Source organism: Lygodium microphyllum, chromosome 2 (genome assembly GCF_053477565.2).
Source record: "Lygodium microphyllum isolate KBCC chromosome 2, Lygodium_microphyllum_v1.1.10, whole genome shotgun sequence".
NCBI classification, from domain to species: domain Eukaryota; kingdom Viridiplantae; phylum Streptophyta; class Polypodiopsida; order Schizaeales; family Lygodiaceae; genus Lygodium; species Lygodium microphyllum.
The window spans coordinates 94563849-94591566 of NC_141136.1; the positions used below are offsets into that span (position 1 = coordinate 94563849).

Consider the following 27718-nt stretch of genomic DNA (forward strand, 5'->3'; position numbering starts at 1 on the left):
TGTGATACAAGGGAAAAAGGGTGCCGTAGCACAAGGAAGATGATGAAGACAGCCACAAACCACGAACCGCAATGTCCTCCTGAAGGGGTGTGAGGGTAGTGGAGAGGCTAGAGAGAAGAGGTGACGGACTAAATGAATCGGCCGTAAGGATGAATGAGAGAGTGGCCTATAAATAGGCACAGTCACTCTAGGATGGCGCCCCTTTTTGGGGCTGCAAACCCTAAACGCAAAATGCAGAAACGCAAAAAACCAAACTGCAAGTGAAGGGTGAAGGGTTTCTCAACACTTGCCATCTTGGAGTCCTATGATTTGGCAAAGCTCGTGACCAAGGCTATAGACTGTCTTATAGCTCGTAATGCCTCCAAGCTTTCTATTGGAGTTGATGAAGGTATAGGCACATTGGGATAAACTAAATGCCCACAATTGTCAGAGATTGGGGTGAGCCACCCACCATGTGTATCTTGCATTTGTGATCCTAGTGGTAGTTGGGCGCTTGATCCAATGCCTTTGGGTCCTATGCCCCACCATCACTAGAGGAGAAGAATGCTTCACCACTAGATTCACCCGTTGAGCCGGCCCTGGTGGACGTTCTAGAGACTTCAACACAAGCAAAGCGGCGAGGAGAGTATCAACCTCATCCTTGTTGGGCCCATGATACACTCCATGATGCAAGGATTGAGGGAGTTCTTGAGGAGTGGCAACTACAAGATAACCCATGATGATCTTGAAGAAACCACACACACTCCACAGAGCTTGTTTGTCCTAATTATTGTTTGATGTCTCGTCCATGCAAGATAAGGAGCCGACCCCCATGAAAAAGGCTTTGTAGTCACAACAATGGAAGAAGGGCATGGAGCAGGAGTTGGATGCAATTGAGCAGTATAGCGCTTGGGAATCAGGATCTTGTGTCTCAATCCGCTCATAGGAAGGTGATTCAAGTCAAATGAGTCTTTAAGACTAAGTACCATAGTGATGGCACTCTAAATAAGCACAAGGCACAGCTCATTGCAAAAGGATTCACCCAAAGGCCAAAAGTGGATTTCCATGACACCTTTGCATCTACAATTTGAATGGCTACCATTAGGGCCGTTCTTGCCTTAGCAAGCCATTGGAGATGGCCGGTTTATTGGCTTGATATGAAGTTTGCATTCCTTTATGGAAACATGGAGGAGGAGATCTATGTTGAGCAACCTCCTAGTTTTCCCTCATCAGTGGCAAGGTGTATAGGTTGAAGAAGGCCCTTTATAGCCTCAAACAAGCTCCACATTCTTGGAATAAGAAGATAAACTTCCTCCAAGGGAAGTTAGGATATCGTCGTTCCTCTTCCGATCCCTCATTGTCTGTCCACACCTCAAGTGGAGGGTACACGTTGATTGTGCTTTATGTGCATGATCTCATCTTAAAACGTGACCATGCACAAAAGGTCAAGCAAACAAAGGAGGCACTACACGAGATGTCTGAGATGACAGACATAGAACTTCTCCACTTCTTTCTAGGTCATGAGATTTGGCGAACTTCAAGGGGGATTTTCATCTCTTAACAACGGTATGTGCAAGAGCTTTTGACTATAATTGAGGTGGAGGGTGTAAGGCTCTTTCTACTCCCACGGATTTGAACTAGAAGGCTACGAACCATATAGATTCAACAGCGATGGATCATACCCACTATAGGCAATTGACATGGCTTCTTAATACTTTGATTGACTTGTGTTTTCTTGTAGGTTTGCTTGCAAGGTTCATGACTGAAGCTAAGCTAGTCCATTGGCAAGCTGCTATGAGGATTTTGGGGTTCCTAAGAGGGACCTACAACCTAGGTATTCATTATCCAGTAAGTACAAGAGATTTGGCCTTAGTTCTACAAGGTTGGACACATTCAAATTGGACCAACGATGTTGACCACCGAAGGTGAACAATAGTATATTGCTTCAGTTTGGGTGCAGGTGCTATCTCCTATAGTAAGAAGCAACCCGCTATTGCCCTATCATCTACATACGTGGAGCACCGAGTGACATCTTCTACACCATGTGAGACAATGTAGCTTTGGCACTTATTAGGAGAGTTTGGCTATCCTCAAACAAGTCCTACTACACTACATTGTGACAGTGAGAGTTGCATTGCTTTGGCACCGAATCCCGTATTCCATGCTAGGTCGAAGCATATTGAGATACAGTAGCATTTCATTTGGGAGAAAATCTTGGATGAGACCATTGACGTGGTGTACTACAAGATGGAGAACAAATTGGCAAATTGTTTACGAAGGCTCTTCCTCAGGCCATTCTTCAACAACACTCTAGATCCCTAAGCCTTCTGCCCCATCCAAGATTTGAGAGAAGGTGCTAGAGATTTATTCATCCCCTAGTGAGGCATTGTTAGTCTATTGTTGTAGAGTTAGTACTCTTGGGCACAATAATGCATTTTCTATTTTCACGTCAGACAGTTCTTATGCAGTTTACATGTCATTTCCAGCATTTTCGGGCAATCGGGCAAGCTAAACAGGCTGTGCAGGATGCCACATGGCAGCCACATTTATTGCACAGTATTTTATGCATTGTTTTTGTGCAGCAGTCAACCAATTTTTAACTGGGGGACCTGATTATTTTGTGTGTATTTTTCTTGCCCATTTATAGGCAGCCTGCCACAGTCATCATTCACTTGGTTTTTCATGTGGAGAGAGAGATTGGCTCACGGAGGTACATTTAACAGCCCGTGTATGCATCTACCTTCTTCATTTCAGCATTCATCTACTGCAGATTTCCGTGTTATACTATCTCTCTTCTCTCTCCCTCTTCTCTCATGTTCATTTTCTTTCAGTCTGATCGCAGTGCACACGCTTCTGCATTCACTGCACTCTAACGTCATGGACTTCTTCATTCCCTTTGGAGTGAGGCAGTCTCTACAGCAGTTCACATCCGCAATAGGTCTTTGATATCCACTTTGAAGGACATAACTCCATACTAGAACTTCTATAGAAAGAAGCCTTCAATCTTCCACTTTCGCATCTTTGGAAGTGATGCCTATGTCCATGTGGACAAGAAGAAAAGAAAAGGGGCAAACTCAACATGAAGTCGAAGAAGTTCATCTTCATCTTCATTGGTTACAAAACAACCACAAAGGAATACAAGCCCTATGACCCGAAGTAAAGAAAGATAAAGGTGCATCAAGACATGATCTTTGACAAGGTTGTAGCCTCAAATACTCCCATCAATGGTGATTTTTCTGCAAGTGGTTCTTCTTTGAGTGATCATCCTCCACCATCGGCCCCTCCCCTTATCTTCCACAATACCTCTTGGCACTAATCCTTCATCTTCGATACCTCCCCCTCCCCCTCCTCTGCCTCTTCCTCCTCCTCCACCCTTGTCGCTCCTTCATTGAGTATTCCTACTCCTACCCCATCCCCTCTAGGTTTCTTGAAGAGGTATTGAGCTATCAAAGAGGGAGCCATCTTCTTCTAATGAGGGCAATGCATCTTTGCCCAATGAGGGGGTGCCCCTTACCAAGATAGGTGCTTCACAGGTATAGTGGGCCTCTAGGTCTCCATCACAACAAGATCAGCTTGTTCAATGTTGTCGTTCCATGATGTTTTGTTACCTTATACAAGATTCAACAGTTACTCATTTTCCTAAGATACCAACGCACCCACCCAGATCAGCCAGGATACAAGCCAAGCAGCATAGTTCAAACTTCACTCTATGTGAACTATGCACTTATATCTTGTTGAGAGTCATCTCCTGCCACATTAGCAATGCCATGCGGCAGTTTTGCCACATAGCTGTAGTCGGAAAAAACCGCCTCCTGGCTGCAGTCGGACTGTCCAACTGTAGTCAACTGCATTAAATGCAATCGACCTGGTTATTTCGGGTATTTTTCAGGCATTCTTTTCAGCCTTTATAAGGCTGAGTTTCCAGCAGACTTTTACACTTGTATTTGACAAATTTCAGCCTGCTGGTGACCGAGATAGCACTCAAGGTTGATGGAGATCGAGGTCCTCAAGGCGGAGACATACACAAATATTCTCTCTCCACCCGTGTATAATTCTGCATCCTTATACAGCATTCTTCACTCCAAACTTTCTGTGTTTCATTGTCTCTTTCTCTCTCTCTTCTCTCTCTGTTCACTCTTTGTCACGGTCATTTGCTTCCGCATTGCTTCACTCTGACATGGTATCAAAGCATTGAAGGACTGACCCAGGGTGTGGACCTATCTAAAGAGGAGTTTTCAGCGCGACACAAGGCTGCGTTTTCAGCATTCAAGTGCAAGCAAGTGGGCTGCGCATTAGAACAAGACTGAGGCGAGCGTGGGCATGCAAGAAAAGAGAAGATTTGCTGAAGATGCTGCTGTTTTTCTGCTGTTAGAGAAGGAAGAAGGCTGTGTTTTTGGCCGTCAAGTGCAGATTTTACCTTTTCATCACCTCTGGTGGCTAAAGAAGGTTCAGGACGCAAAGACAAGAGCCCTAGCAGACTGCGCTTTCACAGTCAAAGGGGGTTTCTTTTGTGTTTACGCAAGCATTGCATGTGAAGATGTCTACAGAGACTGACGTGGAGTTCCAAGTGATCATGGACCGGAAGGTGCTGTCTTATTGGCTCTTCCATCAGATCAAAAGCTCAATGGCAACAATTACCGCATATGGTGTGTGATGATGTTGGCCATATTGGAGTCTTATGATTTGGCGGAGCTTGTGATGGAGGAGATCAACTGGCCCTCGGTGAGAGATGAGTCCAAACTCTCTTCAAATGCTCGTGCGGAGTTGACTAAGGCCGAGTCTCATTGGGACAAGTTGAATGCCAGGATTTGTTCTTTTCTTTTTCTATCTTGTACAACAACTGTGATAGCCCATATAGAGCACTTGATGGTGGCTTGGAAGATATGGCTGGAGCTTGACTAGATGTACAGCCGAATGACCCTTATGAAGAGGGTTTCTTTGGAGGTGCAGATGCGGACCTTGTCCAAGAATAAGTCTTCTTCGCTTCGGGAACACATCAACAAGCTTCGACAGCTTCAAATGCAGGTTCAAAATGCGGGGAACCCCATTTCCTCTAAAGACATGGCGATTGCTTTATTGTCCTAGTTGCCGCCACGATTTGGTACTTTTTATTCCGCTCTTATTGTTTCAGGGCGGGAGTCGACTCTTCATTGGAAAGAGTTAGTTCCTATGGTCTTGGACCAAGAGGAACACTTGAAGGGACTGAATGCTTCCAAATCGGAGGCATTGATTGGTCAAGCCTCTCAGAAGAAGGGTAAGGACCAAAAGAAGAAGAAGGGGACAATAGATATAAGAAGGACAAAAATAAAGAATCGACATGCCATATTTGTGGTAAGACCGGCCATTGGAAGAAGGATTGCCTCGACGAGGACAAGAAGGACACCAAGAAAAAGGACACGAAGGATTCTGGAGCGATGGCTGCACCCTCATCAGCTGCCTTTCTACACTTAGCGGTCATTGAGGACTCTACATCGAAGACTTCTAATGCTGCGATGACAGCTCCCTAGACTGGAGAGTGGATCGTGGATGGTGGTGTCTCACGGCACATGACTCCTTCGACAGTTGGTGTTGCCCATTTGTGACCCTCGCGTGGGTAGATTCTCATAAGAGACAAATCTTCTATATCTATTGCTACACAGAGTGAGATGCAGCTAATTCCAAATGGACATGGTGGTACCCACACTTCTGAGGTGTTGCACGTGCTAAGATTAGGGTATCATTTGCTTTCAGTTCATAAGATTTGTTCTCTTGGTCTCTTGGTGGAGTTTGACAGTGATGTTGTTCAAGTTTTTGATCATGGATCGAGAAAGGTTCTCTCTTCAAGGTATGAGGAGAATGGCATCTACAAATTGAAGTCTTCTTCCGCTCTTACCTCTCTTCTTCTTACCTCTCAGACACAGTCCGAGCTAGGGCATGCTCGGTTTGGCCGCCTGAACTATAAGTATCTTTGAAAGGCGTCGTGAGGATCGCTTGTTCGAGGTTTGCCGAACATAGTGGTAAGCCAGCAGTCATGTGTCTCCAGCATTCGTAGGAAGCAGCATAGGGATGTGATTCCCCACAAAGCTTTGAGGCGGTCTACTTCACCTATGGAGCTTGTATCTACGGATCTTTGTGGCCCGATGAGAAATGGGTCCTTGAAGGGGAGCTTGTACTTCATGTTGATCATAGATGACTACAGTAGGATGACATGGGTCTACTTCTTGACATTGCAGTCGGAGACTTTCTCCCACTTCAAGGATTGACTTCTTTTCGAGGAGAACCAGTCGGGCCGGAGATTGAAGACCTTGCGAGATCAGACAAGGGTGGTGAATTTGTTTCTAATGAGTTTGCTCGTTTTTGTACAGATAGAGGCATTCGCTAGGAGTTTGCTAATATCAACACTCCTCAAGAGAATGGCATTTTGGAACGGAAAAACCGAAGTGTGATCAAGATGGCACGCACCATGATGGAGCACCGACATACACCTCAGTTTTTGTGGGCCGAGGCAATGGCTACGACAGTCCACATCCTAAATCAATCCCCCACTTCGGCTGTTGACAGGATGACACCTTTTAAGGCTTACTTTGGGACTAAGCCTAATGTCTCTTATTTCAGGATCTTTGGGTGTGATGCCTATGTGCACATCCCGAAGAAGCAGCGTGACAAATTTGAGGCGGCTTCTCAACGACAGGTCTTTGTTGGCTACAGCTCCCAATCCCAAGGTTATCGCTTGTATGATCCCGTAAAGCGGGATGTCTAAACAAGCCAAGATGTACGGTCCGATCATAGGGGGGGATGAGGAGCACCCCGTACTTGGGGATCCACAGGAGAGTTGGGCTCCCAAGACAATTTCTTTGGAACCAGAGCCTCTTGATGGAGATTCTTCTTCAAATTCCGAGTCTTCTCTTCCATCGGCTACCCAAGTGGAGATCCTGCCGATAGATGTACTCAAGTCTTCAGTAGATGGGGAGCGCCAAGGAGAGATCCGGCCTCCTCCTCGTTGGGCCTGTGACACACTCCGTGATTCAGAGATCGAGGGGGTCCCTGAGGAGTGGGAACTGCAAGATGGACCGCGGAGGTCATGGAGGCACCAGGCCCATTCTACAAAGCTTGTTTGCTCTAATTATTGTTTGATGTCCCATGTTATGCACGATATAGAGCCTACATCAGTGAAGGAGGCTTTACAGTCTGATCATTGGCGGAAGGTAATGGAAGCCAAGTTGGAGGCTATTGAGTGGAATGGCACTTGGTTCCTTGTGTCTCATCCCTCTCATGAGAAGGTGATTGGTGTCAAATGGGTCTCCAAGACCGAATACCATAGTGATGGCTCTTTGGACAAGCACAAGGCTCACCTTGTCGCTAAAGGTTTTGCACAACGCCCAGGTGTTGACTTCCATGATACTTTTGCCCCTACAGCTCCCATGGCGACTATTCGTGTTGTTCTTGCCTCCTTGACTGGTCATAGGAGATGGCCTGTTTTTTAATTGGATGTGAAGTCGACCTTCTTGAATGGTGATTTGAAGGAGGAGATCTATGTAGAGCAACCTCCTGGCTTTGGTTCCTCAGATGGGAAGGTTTACAAGTTAAAGAAGGCCTTGTATGGCCTGAAGCACGCTCCGCATGCTTGGAACGAGAAGATTGATTCGTTTCACCAGGCCAAGTTGGGATATCGGCGCTCTAGGGCCGATCCGCAGCTTTATGTGCACACTTCTGAGGGAGGTCGAGTGTTGTTTGTTTTGTATGTTGATGACTTGACTGTTGCAGGTGATCATACCCAGAAGGTCGAAGAGACGAAGGAAGCCCTACATCAAAAGTTCGAGATGACGGATTTAGGACTTCTCCATTTCTTTTTGGGCCATGAGATTTATCAGTCTCAGAGGGGGATTTTCATCTCTCAACAGAGATATGTACAGGAGCTCTTGGTGTCTTTTGAGATGGAGGATTGTCGGTCCATTTCTACTCCTATGGATCCGAACTAGAAGGCCACTTCACACACAGCTTCTCCTTTGGCGGATGCTACTCGCTACCGTCAGCTAATTGGCTCATTGACTTGGCTCCTCAAAACACAGATTGATCTATGTTTTGCTGTAGGTCTCTTGGCTGAGTTCATGAGTGCATCTCAACACGTGCATTGGCAAGCTGCTCATAGGATACTTCGGTTTCTGAGGGAAACCTCCAACCTCAGGATTTTCTATCCAACAAGTACAGGTGCTCCTGATCTTGTTCTTGCAAGTTGGAGTAATTCAGATTGAGCTGGCGATGTGGATCAAAGGCGGTCTACTACAGGTTATTGTTTTACCTTGGGTGCTGGTGCTATCTCTTGGAGTAGCAAGAAGCAACCCACGATAGCCCTATCTTCAACTAAGGCAAAGTATCGGACTGTGTCTTCTACCACATGTGAGACTGTGGCTTCGGCGATTGTTGGAGAAGCTTGACTTCCCCCAAACTCGTCCTACTGTCTTGCGATGCGACAATGAGAGTTGCATTGCTTTGGCACGGAATCTCGTATCCCATGCCCAGACGAAGCATATAGTGATCCAATATCACTTCATCAGGGAAAAGCTTCTGGATGCCACCATTGATGTGGAGTACTGTAAGACTGAAGACAATCTTGAAGGCTGAGTTTCCAGCAGACTTCTACACTTGTATTTGACAAAATTCGGCCTGCTGGTGACAAAGATAGCACTCGGGGTTGAAGGAGATCAAGGTCCTCGAGGCGGAGACATACGCAGATGTTCTCTCTGCACCCGTGTATAATTCTGCATCCTTATACAGCATTCTTCACTGCAGATTTTGTGTTTCACTGTCTCTTTCTCTCTCTCTCTCTCTTCTCTCTCTGTTCACTCTTTGTCACGATCATTCACTTCTGCATTGCTTCACTCTTGACATATCTAAGCTACTACAAGATCGTGAGTCTGCCACTATTCAGGAGGCTCTTGCACAAGATCCTTAATGGTGTGATTTGCAAAAGAAGCTCAACTCCATCCAGTGAAATCAAGCTTGGGAGTTGGTTCCACATCCAAGAAAGCGGAAGGTGATAGGAATGAAGTGGATCTGTAAGACAAAACACCTAGCTGGTGGCATCTTGAACAAGCACAAAGCCAGGCATGTTGCCAAGGGTTATATACAAAGGGTAGGCTTGGATTACTCAAAGACACTTGCACCAACAGCCCATATGAGTACTATTCCAGCTATCTTGGCTCTTGCAACACATATCATTAGCCTGTTTTTCATATGGATGGGAAGTTTGCCTTTGAACACCATACTCGAGGAGGAGATTTATGTTGATTAACAGCCTAGTTTCTTGTGCAAGGCCAGAATGATCATGTCTACAGGTTGCAGAAGGCCCTTTATGGCTTAAAACAAGCTCTTAGGGCTTGGTACAAGCAGATTGGCCACTTCATTCTACAAAGTGGCTTCCACCGATCAAACCATGATCCAAACCTTTATTATAAGGTTGAGGGTCCAAGGCTTCTCCCTCATCATTTGGTTCTTCCTACTATCACCAACCTGATCCCATGCCCTAAGGATGCTTTGGGCTGCATGCAGGGACTGGAGCATTTGAGTCATTCAACCTTATGCCTTCAAAAGTGTTATAAGCCACCATCAATGAGTTTGAATCTTGTGAATTGTGCCTTTGTTGTTCAAAGTGGGATGTTGTCTATGCCATATTATTTCCAAGGTTGTGATTATGTAACAAGATCCATGGCATCAATCAGCTATAAGGAATTGGGCTAAATCTTGGGCCAAATAAACTGGCACTATGTGTTTCTATAATACCTAGCAGATATTTCCAATTGTCTTTATTAGTTTTGTGAAAACAAGCAAATTATATCTAGAGTGCTCAATTTGATGTGACTTTCCACACTTTGAAGCTTTTGGTGGCTACTACTTTAGTATTGTTACTTGTAGCCTCTGACTTGATGTCAAACCTTGCCATGTGTTAGTGAATGCTTCAAATGTAGTTGCCAAAAGGGCTTCTTTGTAGACAACTTTGTATGGGAAAGTTTTTTAGATCGACCAGATCAAAAATAACCAGTCAGCCACATCCTCGGTAAAATAAACTGGTGCCCCACTGATCAACACTAAAAAAGAAATGCACATCCCACTTGTACAGATTTGGACTCACACATGAGCTGACTAAGGTGCTAACACTAACATGATCAAAAGCCGTTTTGACCTCCAACTCAACCATAGCAACTTGCTGGCTAGATGCTTTGGCTAAGAAGACTTTCTGCAGCCTGTTAGCAATGATCTTAGAAATGATTTTATGCAAGGATCCCATTACAGAAATGGGCCTCCGCTGCTTCAAAGTCCAGACATTAATAAACGGTAAACCATTTCATTTCTCAGTATGTGTGAGTGTTTGTTCATGCACACGTGCGTGTGCAGATAAGAGAATAATATAAATGTTGATTTTGGCACTCAAGAAAAACAGAAAGTTTGAGGGTTGGTAAGACCAAGATTTAACCAGGGTTGGCATACAAACATGGGCATGGGAGGCTGAAGCACCTATAATGTGACATCCCACAACATGGGGTCTGCATAACAGTGAAACTAAATCAGTGGAGGTGTATTGCTACAGGGGTAACGAACATCTGTTTTATTGCATTTTTAAGAAACTCATCTCTTTGAGTCACTCTTTCGACCTGTATGCAATCTTGAAACATATTCTGTGTTTTAGTTTGTCTGCTTTGGACAATTTCTCATACATGGAAAGAGAGTACTTCAGTTTTATGCATGCAAATTCAGAATCAGAGCTCAGAACATTCAACACACACTCCCTCTCCCTTTGTTGATTGTTTTATCCAACTTCTAAAAGAGTGGGCCCTTTTTAAGGCCGCCTTTTCGCATCCCAAACCAGTCTAACCTTCAACCTGCCCTATATCTAGGTCATCTATTCCAAATGTGGGCCCCCTTGAGTCACACTCGGAGACAGGCTGTGGGTAGAGGGGGAAGATCAGAAGATATGATGATTAACATGTATATTTTTTGGTCTTAAAATTGTACAGTTCTCGTTTCTCTACAAACTCCATAGGGACCAAGCTTTAACCTTCAACCTCATCAGGCATGTCTGGTTTGTATGGAATGAAAGCAAAGATGCCCTTGTGGAGGATTTGGCCCCTCTGCATTGCAATAAAGTGGCATATAAGCTGCTGAGTGCAATCAATCAGGGATCGGCTCCCATATGGTCATAACCACTGTTATTACCAGGCCAGCAAGGAATAAGCCCCTCCATGGGGAACAAGTTTCCAAGCTGGGCATTCACTGGTGGCTCTCACTTGCCTCCTCAGCAATTGAGTGCCTCCCCAGCAATGGAATCATACACAGTGTTGAGTGGAACCTGAACTGGCTACAAGGGCTGCGGATGAAACAATCATGCATTTATCCTTTGAACCACAGTACCAAACACCTGTGCAGTACATTGATGATTAACATGTGAGACACAAAGGATAACACACCCATGATAAACTTCCAAAATTCATCAGTGGCTAATAAAGCTGCTGAGCCCAATGTAAAGATCTGAAAACTACTAAAGGAATGCAAAATCTTTTCAAGTTGCTAGCTTCCTGTATTGGATAATGTTACCTTTAACTGTGAGCTGGAGCGTAAAATGTCACTGACAAGCTCCCAATTTGAACCGAGTTCATAAACAAGACCAAGGATAGCCTATTTCCAAAAGATCAAACCTTTTATCAGTGGCACATATTGGGCTAAATGATTCACAATCTTACTTATTCTGAGTATTGAGAAAGAAACAGAGGGGAGAAAGAACCTGATCCTCCAGTGGAGACCAAGGTATTCCTATCCCTGGGTAACTTAATGAAGCCTGAGCATAAACAGATGAAAGTTTGACAGTTTAGAATGGATTTCAACCCTCATGTTTTCACACACCCCTCTCCACTGTGTTTTACAATAGAGACAATCTCATTTGCTGCACATTCCAACCCAAAGATGCTGGCAGAAATTAAAGCCATTATCCCAAAAATGTTGTTCTTATCTAAAGTAGTCACTAAAATTGTAATAGCTTATGATTAAGATGCAGAATCAGAGATAATCCCAGATTTAAAAAGCAAAAACACAACAAATTGCATCAGTATCAATGTAAACTTGTGAAGGAGCACTAAGTTCTTGACCTTTCCAGCCTTGTATTTCCTGCTTCGATCACGATTGCTAATTTGCTTTATAAGCTTATTTGCACTGCCAATATTGGTTGCTGCTACATGTGGTGCCCCTACAGAACTATAATTGTCAAAACTTCCAGTTGATGTCAATTTCAAAGCAAGATCATGTAAGCTACTGTTCCTAAAAGGGGGACATCCATATCCTGTCCCTCACTGCAGAATACTTTCATAACATTTTCACCTAAGTAGTACTTTTTCAACAGCAACCACTTACCAAGGCCCTCATGTGCAGAGCTTCCAGTACCAATCTGTGAAAGATGCTCCCCTTTGTGTTTTAACTGCTCCCTCTAAAACAGAGTACAACGATACAAATCAGTCCCGCTAATGTGAATGACAATCTATGCTTCCACCATCTTTATGAAGATACTATTTTGAAGGCAATTACATATTCAATCTGACGGTGAACACCAGGACGCCAGCTCTCAGATTCTCTCAGCTGTTGCACAAAAACCACAAACTTGTAGCCCAGCATTGAGCAAGCAACAAACTACATGCCTAAAAAAGAAGTTTGCATCATGACCTTTGTTTGAAAATAAGAAAGATTAAAGCGTACATCACAAGCAGTAGGATTGCTAAGCCCTGCATTGAAGTGCCTGGTTTTTTTCTTTTTCTTGCTTTTGACAGGACTGTCAACGCCATCTGCAACCATAATTCTTGCAAATGCACCATTTGACTCCACATCAGTTGCCCTTCCAGATATTGAAGACCCTTCAAGAAGATTGGCAACCTCATCCTGTTGGGAATTTGTCTCACCACTAGATATGTCTGACCTTGCAAGGTGACCTCCTGAACCAGAAATTAAACCCCCACTTGAACCCCCTACTGCAGCCCTCTGCCTTGCAGCAACTGCAGATGTGCGCATGCGTTTTGGAGGAATACCCGAACCAAACAGCCCAGAGGTCCTTTTTGCTGTAACATGTGGAGAAACCAATGATCCAACAGTATCTGCACTTAAACCACATGTATTTATGAGAGACATGATCACCTTGATAAGGTTGGGAAGTTAAGGCCATCATTAACAGTGCCTAACCACTGACTGACAAATAAAGCAAAAAATCCAATTTAAAGAATTCACACAATCACATCACTGAAAAGTTTGAGAAAGATCCTCACTGGTGTAAGAGGAAGGTCCAAACTCGGACATTCCTGCAGAATCTTCTGTGGCTTCAGCAGCTGCTTGCACTTCTGCCTCCACCACTGCAGCTTCATGATCCTGAAGCCTCTGCTCATATTCCTGTTTCAGACATGGCAGGTTTCATCTCATAGTTTCAGAAGATGAATAAAGATAATAACCTACTTTGCACTAGTGCTACCAGCAGTGTTACTGGTTATGATCACCAGGACCAATCTGAAACCTTGCGAAGGCTTCTTTAAGTAACAGCTTACCAATTCCCATTGTGATACAATCGACTGGCGATAAACCTCCATGGCACCACTGGGAACAGTATAAAATAAGCCTTCCTGATCAGACAGACATGTCAAAAAATCAGTATCAGAAATTGAAGTCGCTACTTCTTCCTCTATATCAAAAAGAAAAACGATACCTCTGGCAATTGCTCTTCCCAAAAATCAAAGACCCCAGCCTCAGATACTCGATCTGGTGTAGGTGGAGCTTCTGCTTGTCCAGCTGACTGAGATGCAAGCAAGGACAAGTCTTTGAGAAATCGAACAGCGTAATCCTGAACAGGCAAAGTTTTTTGTTTCTCCGTCCCTCCTGAGTTCATTTCTATCTTGTCACCCTGCATTTTTGTGCACACAAGGTGCACAACATCAGCAGGACCTAAGAGTACATCGGAAAGTATGCACTAAAAATTAAAATGTACATATGTATACCCACAGTAGTAAAAGTTTTAAAAATCCTTATGTTCTCTCAATTAAAGCCTCACAAACAAACACAAAACTTGAAAATATGGAGCCCAGACACCATCAAAAGAAAGTCTGATAACATTCTAGAGAACTTTTGAACGCTGGTTGGCTGGCAGCTACTTACAGGATATATCAGAATCAAAGTGGCAATTTATCTGAGATATGAACTAATCATGGTGTTTCAAGCAAATAATTTAAGAATAAACTGTTTCAGTTCATCCAGATGGCAGATAATTTGAGGTATAGGTAGTAGAGCAACAGAAAAACCAAGCATAGCTGGTCTGTCCACATGGAAGTTTCTAATAACATTTTTCAAAAATCCAAAAATGAACTCTGGTTGAACCAGATACAGTACCACTTTGCAATCAGGACCATCAACTTTCATGGGCTCTGGTCCATGTTCAGTTCCACTATTCGTGGAGCTTTGCACACAGACAGTGCCCCCCCCTAAAGCATCTTTCTGTACAACTGTCTCAACTGAATGCCAGAATTTGAGTACTGCACTGGCCAGGCTCCGGGAAATCTTCTGTTGCCTGACATCAACTGCTGCTTCCTGATATTCTTGCTGATTTTTTTCTTTTGCAATCCACCTTGCAACCTGTGCAGCAGCAGCAATCTTCCAAAGGCGTTCCTATTCGCAAACACGCAATGATCAGAAACATCGACAATGCCTAAAAGCATAAGGTAGGTGCCAATGTGTATCAGTCAGAGCTACTTTGTAAATCGCACTGACACACAGATAGCAATACTAAGGAAACATCTTGATACTTTTTCCTAGACAAGATTTTCAAATTTTTTCTTGTGGGTCATCTATTACCTGCATAAAGTCATTTGCAAGCCAAGACATTTCCTCCAGAACAAAATCCCAGTGTGACTTCCTACGAGGAGGTTCTGGTAAAACCTTTCTCTTTGGCCACTCTGCACTCTGTTTCAGTGAAACCTGTCATATATCAATATATCAAGTCAACAGACAACAGGCCAAGTCAAGACAGTAACTGCACAGCCAAAATAAGGTGCCATGCTTACCTTGAAAGCTTCATCTTCCTGTAAAATGGAGTTCTCGTTTGCCTTCTTCACAGGGGTGGAATAGTTTCCTTTCTGCCCAGCAACAGCTGCAGCTTTCAGATCCTTATCCTCACAAGCAGCTGCTGCACCTGGGATCTTGATACTAAGTGTTGCAATCGTGCAAGGTTCACCAGACTGCAAGTGCACTGAATTGCCATGTGAGGTCTTATCTGCAACTTCAGGAGGTGGATGCGCACTTAAGGATTCCTGAGATGCTGGAGGTCCAGGATCAATCTGCTCAGTGAGTGCCCTAGTTAATGAGGTATGAGAAGGTTCATCAGGAACTTCATCTTTAACTTTTACATCATCTCTGAGTGTCGAAGCTCTTTCAGGCAGCCTGTCATCTATATTCATCTCTTTTAGACACTTCTGCCCATCCTCGTCTGCTTTTTCATGTACAGCTACAGAGTCTGGGGTTGAGTTCAGACTGCTTGCAGAAGACTTCAAATCACCACCAAGACCTCTCAAAGTAGAAGACTCTGTAGCAGTTTCAGGTTGCATAGCATTACTGAGTGGGGCAATTGATGCAACCTGCAAGTTGTTCACTCCAACATCAGCAATTTTTGACTTTGGTGCTGAGCCTATCAATCCAGCAATTTTTGTCATTTCACGCTTAGGCTTTTTTGATTCTTGACTGCTTTCCAACAGTTCTTTAACCCTGTCAAATGGCTCTAGTGAGGCACTTGTGTTTTCTACACCCTTCTCATCATCTGCACCGGGGATTGTCGATGCAACTTGTGGAACACCAGACTTACCCTCATCTTTATCAAAAACTATAGAAGGCAGTTGTTTCATGCCGTGGCCATCATCGTCCCTTTCTGCCAAATTTGCACGTGCTTCATGCAAACTCCCAACAACATTAGCTCCAAAAACAACTGCAGATCTGTTACCTTCCACATTGTCATCAACTGCAGCATCATTTCTGTGCTCCTGCCCAGCAGGTAGACTTTCAGTTGTTCGCCCTGATTGGGCAGAATTCTGTCCTTCACTGGATTGCACTTGCTTCTCTGTTGAAGAATCTCTTGCCTTAACATCACATTGAACCAACTCTCTTGATCCTGAATGAACAGAAGAGCCATCCTCCACCACAACACGAGATCCTGAGCTCCCATTACCAAAGCGATTACTTCTCTGCCTGTTTCTCCTTGCATATTGACCTTTTATACCTACCTTGATGCTTTTACTGCCATCAGCCTCAGTCTTTGGAATCTCCTTCTCATGTTCCGTACTGACACTGCTTGTTTGGCAAATTCCATCAGCTGGTGTGCCCTTAACTGCTGTTGCAGCCGCACCAGCTATATTCCGAACCTTTCTAGATTGCGCACCATGTTTCAAACTATTTTCAAAATGATCGCCATTCGCCAGATTACTTAATAGATGGTTGTTTGCTACATCGCTGACATGACAATGGCAATTATTAACAGAAGCAAGTGATGAGTGTGATAACTGCATGAGGCATAAATCAACTTGGATTTTGAATATGAAATACATGAAAATTCAAGCAGAACCTGGGTAGAAGCTGTTCAGTTTGTCTCCCCGTTGAGGATAAAGACCAAAAAGCAGGCTTTTCTCCAAATTTGAAATCCAAAGGGTTCCCTCCCTGGAAACGATTGATCAACTTGTGTTTCATTAAAACAGTGTGAAGATATAAAGATTTGATGTGTGGGAAGGGTAGCCATTGTGCAAATGAGATTGCTTGCACTTCTAAAACGATTCTAGGAAGCATAAATTGAGTGTTAACAATTCACCATACATTTGATCTCTACAGTGAATATCAACAAGACAAGCGTAGAACAGCTACAATAACCAAACAGCATACCCTCTCCAAGAATTCCAACTCCCTACGACGCTCGTCGCGCACAGCAACTTCGCGCCTGAGTATGACAAGGAACCATCAAGTCAGCTAGCTGGCATTGCCACATTTTTGACTGAACATGGTTGTCCTTGAATGAACCACATAAGGTTTCTCTAAATACATATTCTGCAAGACTAAGTTCTAGTTTTCTTTCAATTCTAATTGCGTTCCATCTTTTTTTGGTCTGTGTGTTTTTCGGTATGCAGTCTCAGATGGACAATACCTCAACTCGGCCTGGGCTTTCTCAATGGCTGCACGGCGAGGTGATGGCTCGTTATCTACGGCAGCTACAGCATCAACTCCTGCGCCCATGGAACCTCTCTCTGCATTGACTGCAATTTCAGACCCTGGTTGTCGTCCCAGGGTCTTCCTTTTAAGCTAGGTCGACCTCCTAGAGTCTTCTCGGCGGACGGGCTTAGTCATTGAACCTGCTGCTAGATATCGTTCCCTTCTTCCTTCTGCACGCAGCAGTCACGCATGTGGCGAGCACACGAGGCAGCATTCAAACAATGTGCGATCCTCGATGGTGGAAACCCTAAATCTGCACAGACGACCCCGAGATCGATGGCATACGAGACCTTTCAGCGACGAACTCTCTCTTTCTCTTTCTCTCTCTGCGTTTCTCGTAGGGTTGGCTCAATTCTGTCATTTGACGCAGGGGCTGCTGCAGATGATGATGATGATTTTGTTAATCGTTGATGTTAATGGTGATGAATGAACTTGATGATGCTGATGCTGATGAAGAACTTGATGATGATGATGTCGAGAATATGATGAAAGATGATGATGAAAGTTTGCCAGAGTTATGGGCATATGGTTAGATTAACATTGGTCAAGCTAACTAATAATTGTTTGGAAGACATCGTGAGGTATTAGCGGATCTCGAATGCTATCGGAGCTCTAGCTAACTAGTACAGAGAGAATGCACTATCAGGCATCCATTAGGCTAAAAGGATAGCTTTCGATAGTGAGTGGAGGGTCCCAGTACATGTGCCCAAGATCTAGTACACACAATGATGGATGATGATTTTGTCAATTGTTGATGTGAATGGTGATGAATGAACTTGATCATGATAATGAGATGAGGAGGAGCAAGAGGGGGAGAAGATGATGAGAAATTATAAAGTTTTTGTTATTGCCATCATCATTGTTGTCATCGTTATTGTGAGATATTACATTAGCTTCAATAAACCGATCTTCCCCATACGTTTCTCTAAACATGAAATTTATCGTGAAATGTTATGTTTCAATGATTGTTAGAGATAATATCAATATAATTATGAGAGATGCTCCCAATCTCCTTGGCTAGGAAATAAAATTTGAGGGCATTACAATGTTGATGGCACATTATGATTCCTAGAGGGCATTATGATGTTGATGGCACATTATGATTCTTGGAGGGCATTATGATGTTGATGGCATTATGTGAAGAAAAAGAGCTAGATAATAACTATAATATATCATTGTGGTAGGTAAGACAAAATAGCAGAGAGTGAGTAAAGAGGACAAGAGTAGGTGGAGAGGATTAGGGAGCAATATTAGTGTCTAGTAACAATGTAATAACAAACTAATGATGAACTAAGTGTGCAAGATCTAGATCCAAGGATGTTGGCCGCTCTAATACCATGCTGGATTTGTTCCCACAACCATGTTTGTGAGCTTGAGAGCTTGGCTATGGAGGATGGAAACACGAGTTGCACATGGTGTGAGTGTAGATAAAAGGAGAGAGCAAGATGGGACACAAGTTAGATACAAAACAAAGTCATATTCTTGCTTATCGAGAGAGCAATTGTCACAATGAGAAAAAACCTCTTGTATAAGTTGATAGAAGTGGGTTTTATTACATAATGGATGACATCATAGTCACATGGGGGTCCAAGTCACACACAGTATGGTGCGCAGATCGGATGTTGTATGCTTGCGTAGTGAATGCCGGAATGTCCCCAAGAACAATAGAACTCTACTTTTTGCACAAAATTCAAGGTAAAAAGCATGAACGACATGAACAAGAGACCAATTGGGTGCAATCTCCCCCCACGCCTTGTGTGAGCGCTCCACAAAGCATGTATTTTATGTATTAATCATCTTCAAGCTCAAATAATAGCCCAAATTACAAAATAGCAAGCTTTTAGCTTTTGAGTTTGCTTTAGCACAAAATAGGAATAAAGCTAATGGACGGTGCCCAAAGAGTCTGGCATGCCCAAGACAATGTCCAAGTACAAATAACATAATTGTGCGCCCATGCGCATACAAAATAATAATAAATATCCAACGCCTCAATAAATAGGCGCGACAAAATATAGGCGCCATGCCTAAGATATGCGCCCATCAAAATATAAATGATAAATCGAATACTCGCTATCCTCCAATGCTTTCCTCCACCACTGCTGCTATCTCTACACATCAACTGAAGCATTCACAATCGTTAGTAAAATAATACAATTAAACCGACAAAAGTGAATACCTAGCAGTCTTTAGCTACATAAATAAATCAACTGGTTAGAAATCAATCCTAACCTTAATTTATTACGAGTGCGCACTCTAAACTCATAAACGTTTATTAATTTAATATGCATTTTGCGGAATCACCCGCTATGGAATCACCCATGTACACACTAAATTAATGAAACGCCCGAAAAGGACAGGCGTCCCCATCAACTTCTCGCACAAAGAATCCACTTTGTGTATGAGCCCCGGTCATAAAAGTTTACGGAATCCACCGTGGCACGGAATCCACCGTGAAATATGCCTCCTGGCATCACCGTAGGGGTCTTAAATACATCTCGAATGGCCTAAGCACATCTCCCCTTTTTTTCCATCAAATATGGGAGGATTCCTATGAGCCTAATTGAAGAGCCATATTTCAACAACCTTGAATTTGCACAAAATAATACTTCAAGTTTATATGAGAATATATGGAGTCTGCATAATAAAATACCTTGAGGCTACACAATGAACACCTTGAGGGTGCACACCAACTCCTTGAGATTGGCCTAGTAATACCTCTAGGCAAAAAATAAGTGAAATGAAGGAAGGGGCAAAAATATCTTTTTGTTTAGGTATTGAGATATCAACATGATTATCAACTTAGCCTAGCATACACCAAGGTAGTGATTGCAATATAATCATTGGCATCAACTTGCAAGCTTTCGCACTAAAGGCTACCAAGGCACCAAGGCACCACAATGCCTATGGTGCATGAAGGGGAGCCAAGGAGCTAGTTTGGAATAATACTTTTGAGTCTCTCAGTTGGAAATTGATCTCACATGCCTCCACTCTTCACTCCTAAACCTTAATCACATAGGCTATTCCATTTTGTTGGGACCATTTTCACATATTTTCCTCACAGAACTTTCCCTTGCTAGTAGCTAAACTAGAACCTCCCTCATCCTTTGGATTTCAACTCAAGAGTGGCTCCTTGTATTTTCCAACATAAGTGGATTTTCTTAAACTAAACTCTAGACACCCGATGCATATGTATCACCCATGGAAATCAATACTTTTGTAGAAGGCATGGTTGTCATTTTTGCTAGCACATTTGATGTCCCACATGTTAAAAATTTTAAAAATTAATATGAAAGTGGATTTTAATGAGGGGAAGCTAGAGGAACTAAGGTGCCAAGATTAATGCTCAATTAGTGGCATAATGCACATGTACACAGACCACCTAATGAGTGGCATAATGCACATGTACATAGACTGCTCAATGAGTGACATTGAACCTAGTGAGGCGATTGTTACATGGAGAAGAGCATGATGAAAGCTCTAGTCCAACCTTTGAGAATCGAAAACTCAAGCCTAGTGCAAGATAAGATGCCAAGCTTGCTAGGAACTCCAACTATAAATAGGTTGAAGCAAAAAGCAAAACAAAATGTCTAAGAAGAAAATGACAAGCAAACACAAGGACGACACCACATAAACCAAACCTACCATAGGTATTGCATCAAGTCCTCTTGACGTCGACATAGAGCATTCCAAGGTTGGTTAGAGTTGTGGCCAATAACTATAAGTAGAGCCCAAACCAATAGCCATAGAGCCTAGTGTAGAAGCCAAGGAAAGGGCCATAAAAACATGAGAGTAAGTGAAATAACTTAAGACCATCCCTTGAGAGCAAGGAATGCCCATTAAACCGAAGACGAGTCACAACCATGGAAATAAAGTATATGTGACTAGGATGATTGCATCCTAGTTAAGTTTACTTAATCACATGACGATGAATCCATAATTCTCCTCATTTAGCTATGGATTAGGTAAGTTTGCAAGAGAGATTTCACATTGAATGCACAAACCAATGAAGGTGAAAAGCATATCATGTTATATTACAATACGTGGACCAAAATAGGACAGTCAGATCTTGCCTACTGATGCTCAATTTCAACACTTTGGAGGTCAACCATACTCATTGTTAGGCAAATGAGAGGTCACAAATGATGGTGGAAACTAGAAGTGTCCCCATCTAGTTCTTTGTTTTGCCCAACCAAGAGGATGCAAATAACATAGTTTTCTTGGTAGACCCTTTAAGGCAATGATAAGTTGCCATGTTCATTACAAGGCTAGGATGATGCACTTAACCTTTCTTAAAGCCGCAACCGTTGCCAAAATTAGCCTTGTAGGTTATCAAGACCAATTGATAAAGCCAATGACCAAAAAGGAGCGCCCGTGTATTAGTTACACTAATAGTACATGCACACTTGTATACTGTAGGTGGCGGGTACCCATCACAATCACTTCATTCTTTATTCTTTTAGTGACATTTGAATAAAGGGAAGATCGATCACACATTGTGACTATTGAAGTTCCCACATTGTGTGTGTCTGTCTCTCTCATGCTCTTGCTCCTTCCACCATAGCTCTTGCTTCCGCTCTGTACTTCCACTTCAGGGCTCACCTCCCTTTAAGTGGTATTAGAGCCATCTTCCCCAAGAGCTCGAGCTTGACTTGGTGCTTCCGCTTATGGAGAAAAGCTTCCATTCACAGTTTCAATGGCAACCATAGATTCTTCACCCGAGGTATGCATTGAGATCTACCCTCTTCCTGACTTCTTCTTGTCACCTAAGGCTTGTTCTAGGGCTTTCTTGGGACTTATTGAAGCTTACCCAGTGCCACATTCCACTCAACAAAGACAACAGCAGTGGCCAGTAATTCAACACTTGAATTGTGCCTATTTGCTGCCCCCCTTCCTTAATCAGTCTACTTTTCATCTCCAGCTCGTGAGCCCCTAAGCACTCTTGGGCATTCACTTGGCATTGTATTCAACACTCTGAGACTGAGTTAGGCCTCATTCAAAGCTCCTTGGATTAGCCATTGATTCAGAGTTTGTGACAGTTTGTTGTCATACAGTCCAGGATAGCACTTCACTCATTGTCTGAAGGTCACTTATGCTTCCTGAGATGTCTATTTGATGTGGGATCATTTGGGGATGTTATGCCAATGTATTGGAACGATATGGGACTGATTTGAGCACTCCTTTGCTCACTTTTACAAAGGTTTTTTTACTACTATGTATAATAGTGCTGAAGCTTGTTTTATCAATGAAAGCATACGCTTATTGCTCCCAAGTGCTTACCGACTACTTGGGCTGATATACAAATGCTTATAGTTCATGTTCCATGCTTTATCATGCTTCCAACTTGCTTTTGAGTTGAGATTGGAGCTTTGAATCTTGACATTGGATGTCATTCACTATTATGTATGGCTACTTGATGCTCCAATAAAAACATTGTAAGTTACTTGGATTGGATGCTCTCGGATATATGCTACTTGGATCTTGGATGTAAGGATGCCTTCCACGTGATGTTTTGAGCTTTGTTTGCTCATTTGGCATTTGACTTTTGTTCTAATGGAAGCCACTACTTGACACTTGGATATTAGATTGAGCATTTGGTTACATAATTGAGCTTGAGGGTCTTCGAGTGAGACAGTGGGACTTGGTGACATGTACATGCTCTTGTCATGCTTTATGTACATAGTTGATGCTTAGTGGGATGATCTAACATTTCTCTTGGGCTAGCACCTATCTTTGTCACGATGTTGTCAACGATGTATGCATCTTGATTGGTTATGTATTGAGCTTCCATTACATTGCTCAGTTTGTTGTGCCTTTACTTGGTCTCTTTTATTACCCGTGAGACCCACTCTATGCATGATGGTTATGCCTATGGGACGTATCTCAGTCTAACATATTGATTCTGTGAGAGTTTTTTGTGCCAGTTACATATTCACTTGTTGCTACTTAGAGCTATTCCCTAGCAATTTGTAGTTTGTTTATATTAGCAATTGCCCATTCTTGGCATTGATTTCTTACTGTTATACTTCATTTTTAGCATGGTGTAATTGAAGTTTATTACACTGTTTATGCGAGTAGCCACCTCCATTTGATAGTACTTTGCATTGAGTTTGTGGATAGTTCATTACTTGGTCAATACCCCTTGTTTTTAGCTTGATTTAGCAATGGTTTTAGGGTTGTTTTTAGTAATTACAATAGCCTACTCTTTGACTATTTGTGCACTTGTTTGCCTTGATTATGGCTGGTGGCTTGAGTGATAGTCCTATTTTTAATATTGACAAGATGGATGGTAACAACTATAGCTATTGAAAGGCCCAAATCTGGCAAGTTTTGGTGTAGAAAATGCATGTTAGGCCTTTGAAACATAAGGATGTCAAACTTGAACCTATTGATGCAGAGGATTTGGCTGAATTAGATGAGCTATGTAAGTCCACCATCATATTGTCCCTCTCTAAGCACGTGTTCTATAATGTTGTCTCAGATGGGTAGTTTGCATGGGACTTATGGAAAAAGATTAGCAATGTCTACGATTAGCAAAGTTCCACTTCTTAGATGTATTGGCTAAAGCAACTCATGGACCTTCGCATAAAGGAGGACACTTTTATGTTAACTCACTTAAATGAGTTCCATTCTATTGTCAATCATTTATATTCGTAGGGGATTGAATTCAAGGGTACTCTACTCCCCTTGTTCCTCTTAGTTACACTGTCTGAATCATGGGACACATTTTATATTGTTATGTGTGCCAACATGCCTACTAATGGGGTACAATTACAAGATATAGATGGTGCACTCTTGACTAAAGAGATTAACAACAAGAATATCAATGCTTCCCGCACCTCTCACATGGGGATTGATTCTTCAAGTGTACAATAGTAGTAACTGCCTCAGCCCATAAATACTATGGTAAGCCTGCTTGGCTAAGCATATAGTGAACTTGCTCTTGAATTGTCCTATTCATGCTCTCAGCCATACCATTCTGGGGTGGGGTATATAGGGTGATCAACTAATGCTTAATACCCCTCTCGTCACAAAACAACTCAAAGACTTTAAAGACATACTCACCCTCATTATCTAACCTTAAGCATTTCGGCCTATACCTAAATTGGTTCTCAACCAAAGCAAGACAACACTGAAATGTAGCCAAGAATTTCAATTTTTGCTTGATGGGATATGCCTAGACCTTATGCATATAGTCAACAACAAAAATATTTTGCTCCACCTAACAACTTGAAGGGCATGAGACTACATGCATTTGAATGAAAAAGAGTCAAAGGCTCACCCATGCATGTTGTACCAAACCTTTTATGTGTATTACGTGTCTATATGCTATATAAACAATGATCACAAGACTCTAAACATTTATAATCAAGGGACAGAAGATACTGCAAATAGGTAAGCATTTTCATCCCTTTCAAGGACAGGTTCCCAAGGCGACGGTGCCATAAAAATACATGTGGAATTGCATCCATTACCAAAATATGATCAATTGACCTAGATACAAGCAAGGGGTGGAGAGTATTGGACTTAGCACCACGTGCAATGACAAGATTCCCATGATAATCTTCCATGAGGAATCACCAAAAGAAAATACATGACCTACATCATCCAAAGTGCCAGCAAAGATAAGACTCTTCATGAGAGCCGATATATGACATACATCATGAAGAGTAAACATGCAACTTGAATCTAATTGTAGGTGGATATCACCAATACCAACTATTTGCAATACTAGGTCGTGTTAGGAGTGAAACCACTCTCTATGAGGGGTCACATGAAAATAAACCCTTGAATCTATTAACCAACACTAAGTATTTGCAATACCAGGTCGTGTTAGGAGTGAAACCGCTCTCTATGAGGGGTCACATGAAAATAAACCCTTGAATCTATCAGCCAACACTAAGTATACTCTAACAAAGCATCGATCAATTTTGTGAAGTATCAAGAGAAGAAGCTACAAGTATTTTTCCTTGTATTCTCATTTGCGTGTCTTTGGTTGTGAGGCTTTTTGTCATGTACCTAAGGATAAGCACAATAAGCTGGATCTTAAGTCTAGGAAATGCATCTTTCTTGGTTACGAAGATGCAAGTGAGATGGGCTTTTGCTTATGGGATCCATAGGATCAGAAGGTTATCTACAACCATGATGTTGTTTTCCATGAGGAGAAAATGCATAAGTAGCCTGAGCTTGTCATTGAGATACATAGGGTGATATTTCATGAGGAGCCTCCTGCTACTATCCAGTAAGCTAAACAGCCTGTCATAGCAGCTAATGCTCCAATGTCCTAGGTCCCTGATGCTCCATAAGATGCACATGCACCACAACAAGTTTTGAGGCGGTCTACTAGAGATAGATGATAGCATGTGTGGTTTGAGCCCTCTATGGATTATGTTATGGTGGTAGATGCTAGTGAACCTCTTACCTATGACAAGGCTTTCATAGAGGTGATAATCACTCTTGGGAGAGGGCCATGCAATCAGAGTATGACTTATTACAAAAAAATCATACGTGGGATTTGGTTCCTTTGCTTAGTGGCAAGCATGCTTTGCCATGCAAGTGGGTGTACAAGCTGAAAAGTACCCCTGGACACTCCAAGTTGGAATACAAGGCCAGACTGGTTGCTAAGGCCTTCAAGCAGGAACATGGTGTCGACTTTGATGAAATCGTTTTAGTTATTATGAAGATGACGACCCTACGCTTAGATACCGACTTTGGTTGCTTAGCTTGACTTGGATCTTTATCAAATGGATGTCAAGATAGCTTTTCTTCATGGGGACTTGCATGTTGAGATTTATTTCGAGTAGTCTAAGGGCTTTACTGACCTTGGTAAAGAACACCTAGTGTGCAAATTGAGGAAGAGCCTTTACGGCCCTAGGCAAGCCTCTAAGGAATGGTACCACAAGTTTGATGTCTTTCTGCATTCACAAGTATATTCCCACAATGATATGGATCTGTGTTTATACATGAAGAAGGCTCGTGATGACAGCCTTATGATTTTGATCCTCTATCTGGATGATATGTTTCGCATATTCTTGGGATGTGCATTACGCGCAATCACTCTAAGGGGCTCCTCTACTTGTCACACAAGGAGTACATCCAAAAGGTCCTTTTGTTTCATCTATAGGATGTTAAGCCTATTGGTTATTCTTTACCTTCTCACGTAAAGGTTATTCAGACCGATTATCGATAGCCTCGTTCGTAGCCTCATGAGCAAAAGGTCGAGATGGCCAATATCCCTTATGCATCTATAGTGGGTAGTTTGATGTATGCCATGATAGCCATTCACCCTAACATAGCATTTGCAATGGGACTTGTGGCACACTATATGGCTACACTTGCCAGATGGCATTGGGATGCCATCAAGGATATCGTGAGGTACCTGAAGGGCACAATAGCTATGTGCATAAGTTATGGTGGCCAGGATACATGAGTCATGGGATACACTAACTCTGATTATGTCAAACCTGCAAGTAGTAAGAAGTCCATCTATGGCTACGTCTTCACCTTTGTTGAAGATGTTGTTTCTTGGATGTCCAAGGTGCAGAAATGCATAGCCCTATGTACTACACAAGCATAGTATATTGTGTTGGGGGTAAAGGCACCTCTGCCTAGCCCCCCGTGTATTATTACACTGACAGTACCCCGCCACTGTACACTACAGGTGGCAAGCACCCATCATCATTACTTTATTCTTTATTCTTTTAGTGACAGTTTGAATAAAGGAAGGCTCGATCACACATTGTGATTATTGAAGTTCCCATTTGGTCTCTCTCTCTTTCTTGCTCTTGCTCTCCTGCCATATCTCTTCCAAGCAAGCTTTGATCCTTCTCACCTTTCAATTGGTATCAGAGCATGGTTGCTCGAGCATTCTGACTTGGTTCGTGATTCCTTTAGCTTCCTATCAATTACCTACACTCATTGGGTCTCCTTCTCGGTAACCATAGTCGACTCTCCCGAGCTCCCATCACTCCTTGGCTTCTCATTTGGTCACCCTTAGGGCATTCCTTTAGAGTTATTGGAGGTTTCTTTTGTTATTTTACTTCAGTCCACAGGTTTTGTGAAGCAAGGCAGCCATGTCCTCTTGGTTCTTGTGATGCCTACTCTCTACCGATGACTTTCCCCTTCAAGAGGGAGCTCCTAGGGGTCCTTGCCTACTCCCCCAACCTTGCCTTGACCTTGCCTAGCCCTTCCACATGCCCCATATAAGTTTGGGCCAACTTGAAGACCTGCAAAAAAATTCGTTTTTAACTTCAGTCCTCCCTTGGCACTCATTGGTAGCTTGAAAACACTTCATTTGGCACTTAGGAATACCCCCTTGATACTTGACATTGGTGGTTATCATTGGCATTGATTTGCATAATGATTTACCTCAGTCCAAGATTGTTTTCCATAGTCCACAGGCAGCCACAAATAGTGTTACATTAGCACTTTATGTTTATGCTTAGTTGGCATTGACATTGGTTGCTCGGTTGGTCCCGAATGCTAGGGGAATGTATGCCTATGA

The 27718-nt window shown here is 42.8% G+C and overlaps 1 protein-coding gene across 4 annotated transcripts in view; it reads right to left on the reverse strand.

Annotated features, from left to right (window-relative positions):
- The window catches only part of LOC148040036 (chromatin modification-related protein EAF1 B-like), a 72407-nt gene extending 54643 nt beyond the window's left edge, over nucleotides 1-17764 (reverse strand). Inside the window, exons 1-15 of one of the 4 annotated variants that reach the window (XM_087696247.1) lie at nucleotides 17153-17764; nucleotides 16894-16948; nucleotides 16583-16674; nucleotides 15036-16470; nucleotides 14827-14949; nucleotides 14365-14640; nucleotides 13688-13882; nucleotides 13530-13604; nucleotides 13257-13377; nucleotides 12697-13088; nucleotides 12529-12579; nucleotides 12358-12421; nucleotides 12096-12193; nucleotides 11735-11788; nucleotides 11548-11628 (exon numbers count right to left, since the gene is read on the reverse strand). In XM_087696247.1, coding sequence (XP_087552373.1) covers nucleotides 11548-11628; nucleotides 11735-11788; nucleotides 12096-12193; nucleotides 12358-12421; nucleotides 12529-12579; nucleotides 12697-13088; nucleotides 13257-13377; nucleotides 13530-13604; nucleotides 13688-13882; nucleotides 14365-14640; nucleotides 14827-14949; nucleotides 15036-16470; nucleotides 16583-16674; nucleotides 16894-16948; nucleotides 17153-17241 — 3201 coding nt within the window. In that variant the 5' untranslated portion in view covers nucleotides 17242-17764. Of the gene's footprint in view, nucleotides 1-11547; nucleotides 11629-11734; nucleotides 11789-12095; nucleotides 12194-12357; nucleotides 12431-12528; nucleotides 12580-12696; nucleotides 13089-13256; nucleotides 13378-13529; nucleotides 13605-13687; nucleotides 13883-14364; nucleotides 14641-14826; nucleotides 14950-15035; nucleotides 16471-16582; nucleotides 16675-16893; nucleotides 16949-17152 lie in introns of all 4 variants that reach the window. The other 3 variants (XM_087696256.1, XM_087696230.1, XM_087696239.1) reach the window with 3 other exon arrangements.
- Between the last annotated feature and the right edge of the window lie 9954 nt (nucleotides 17765-27718).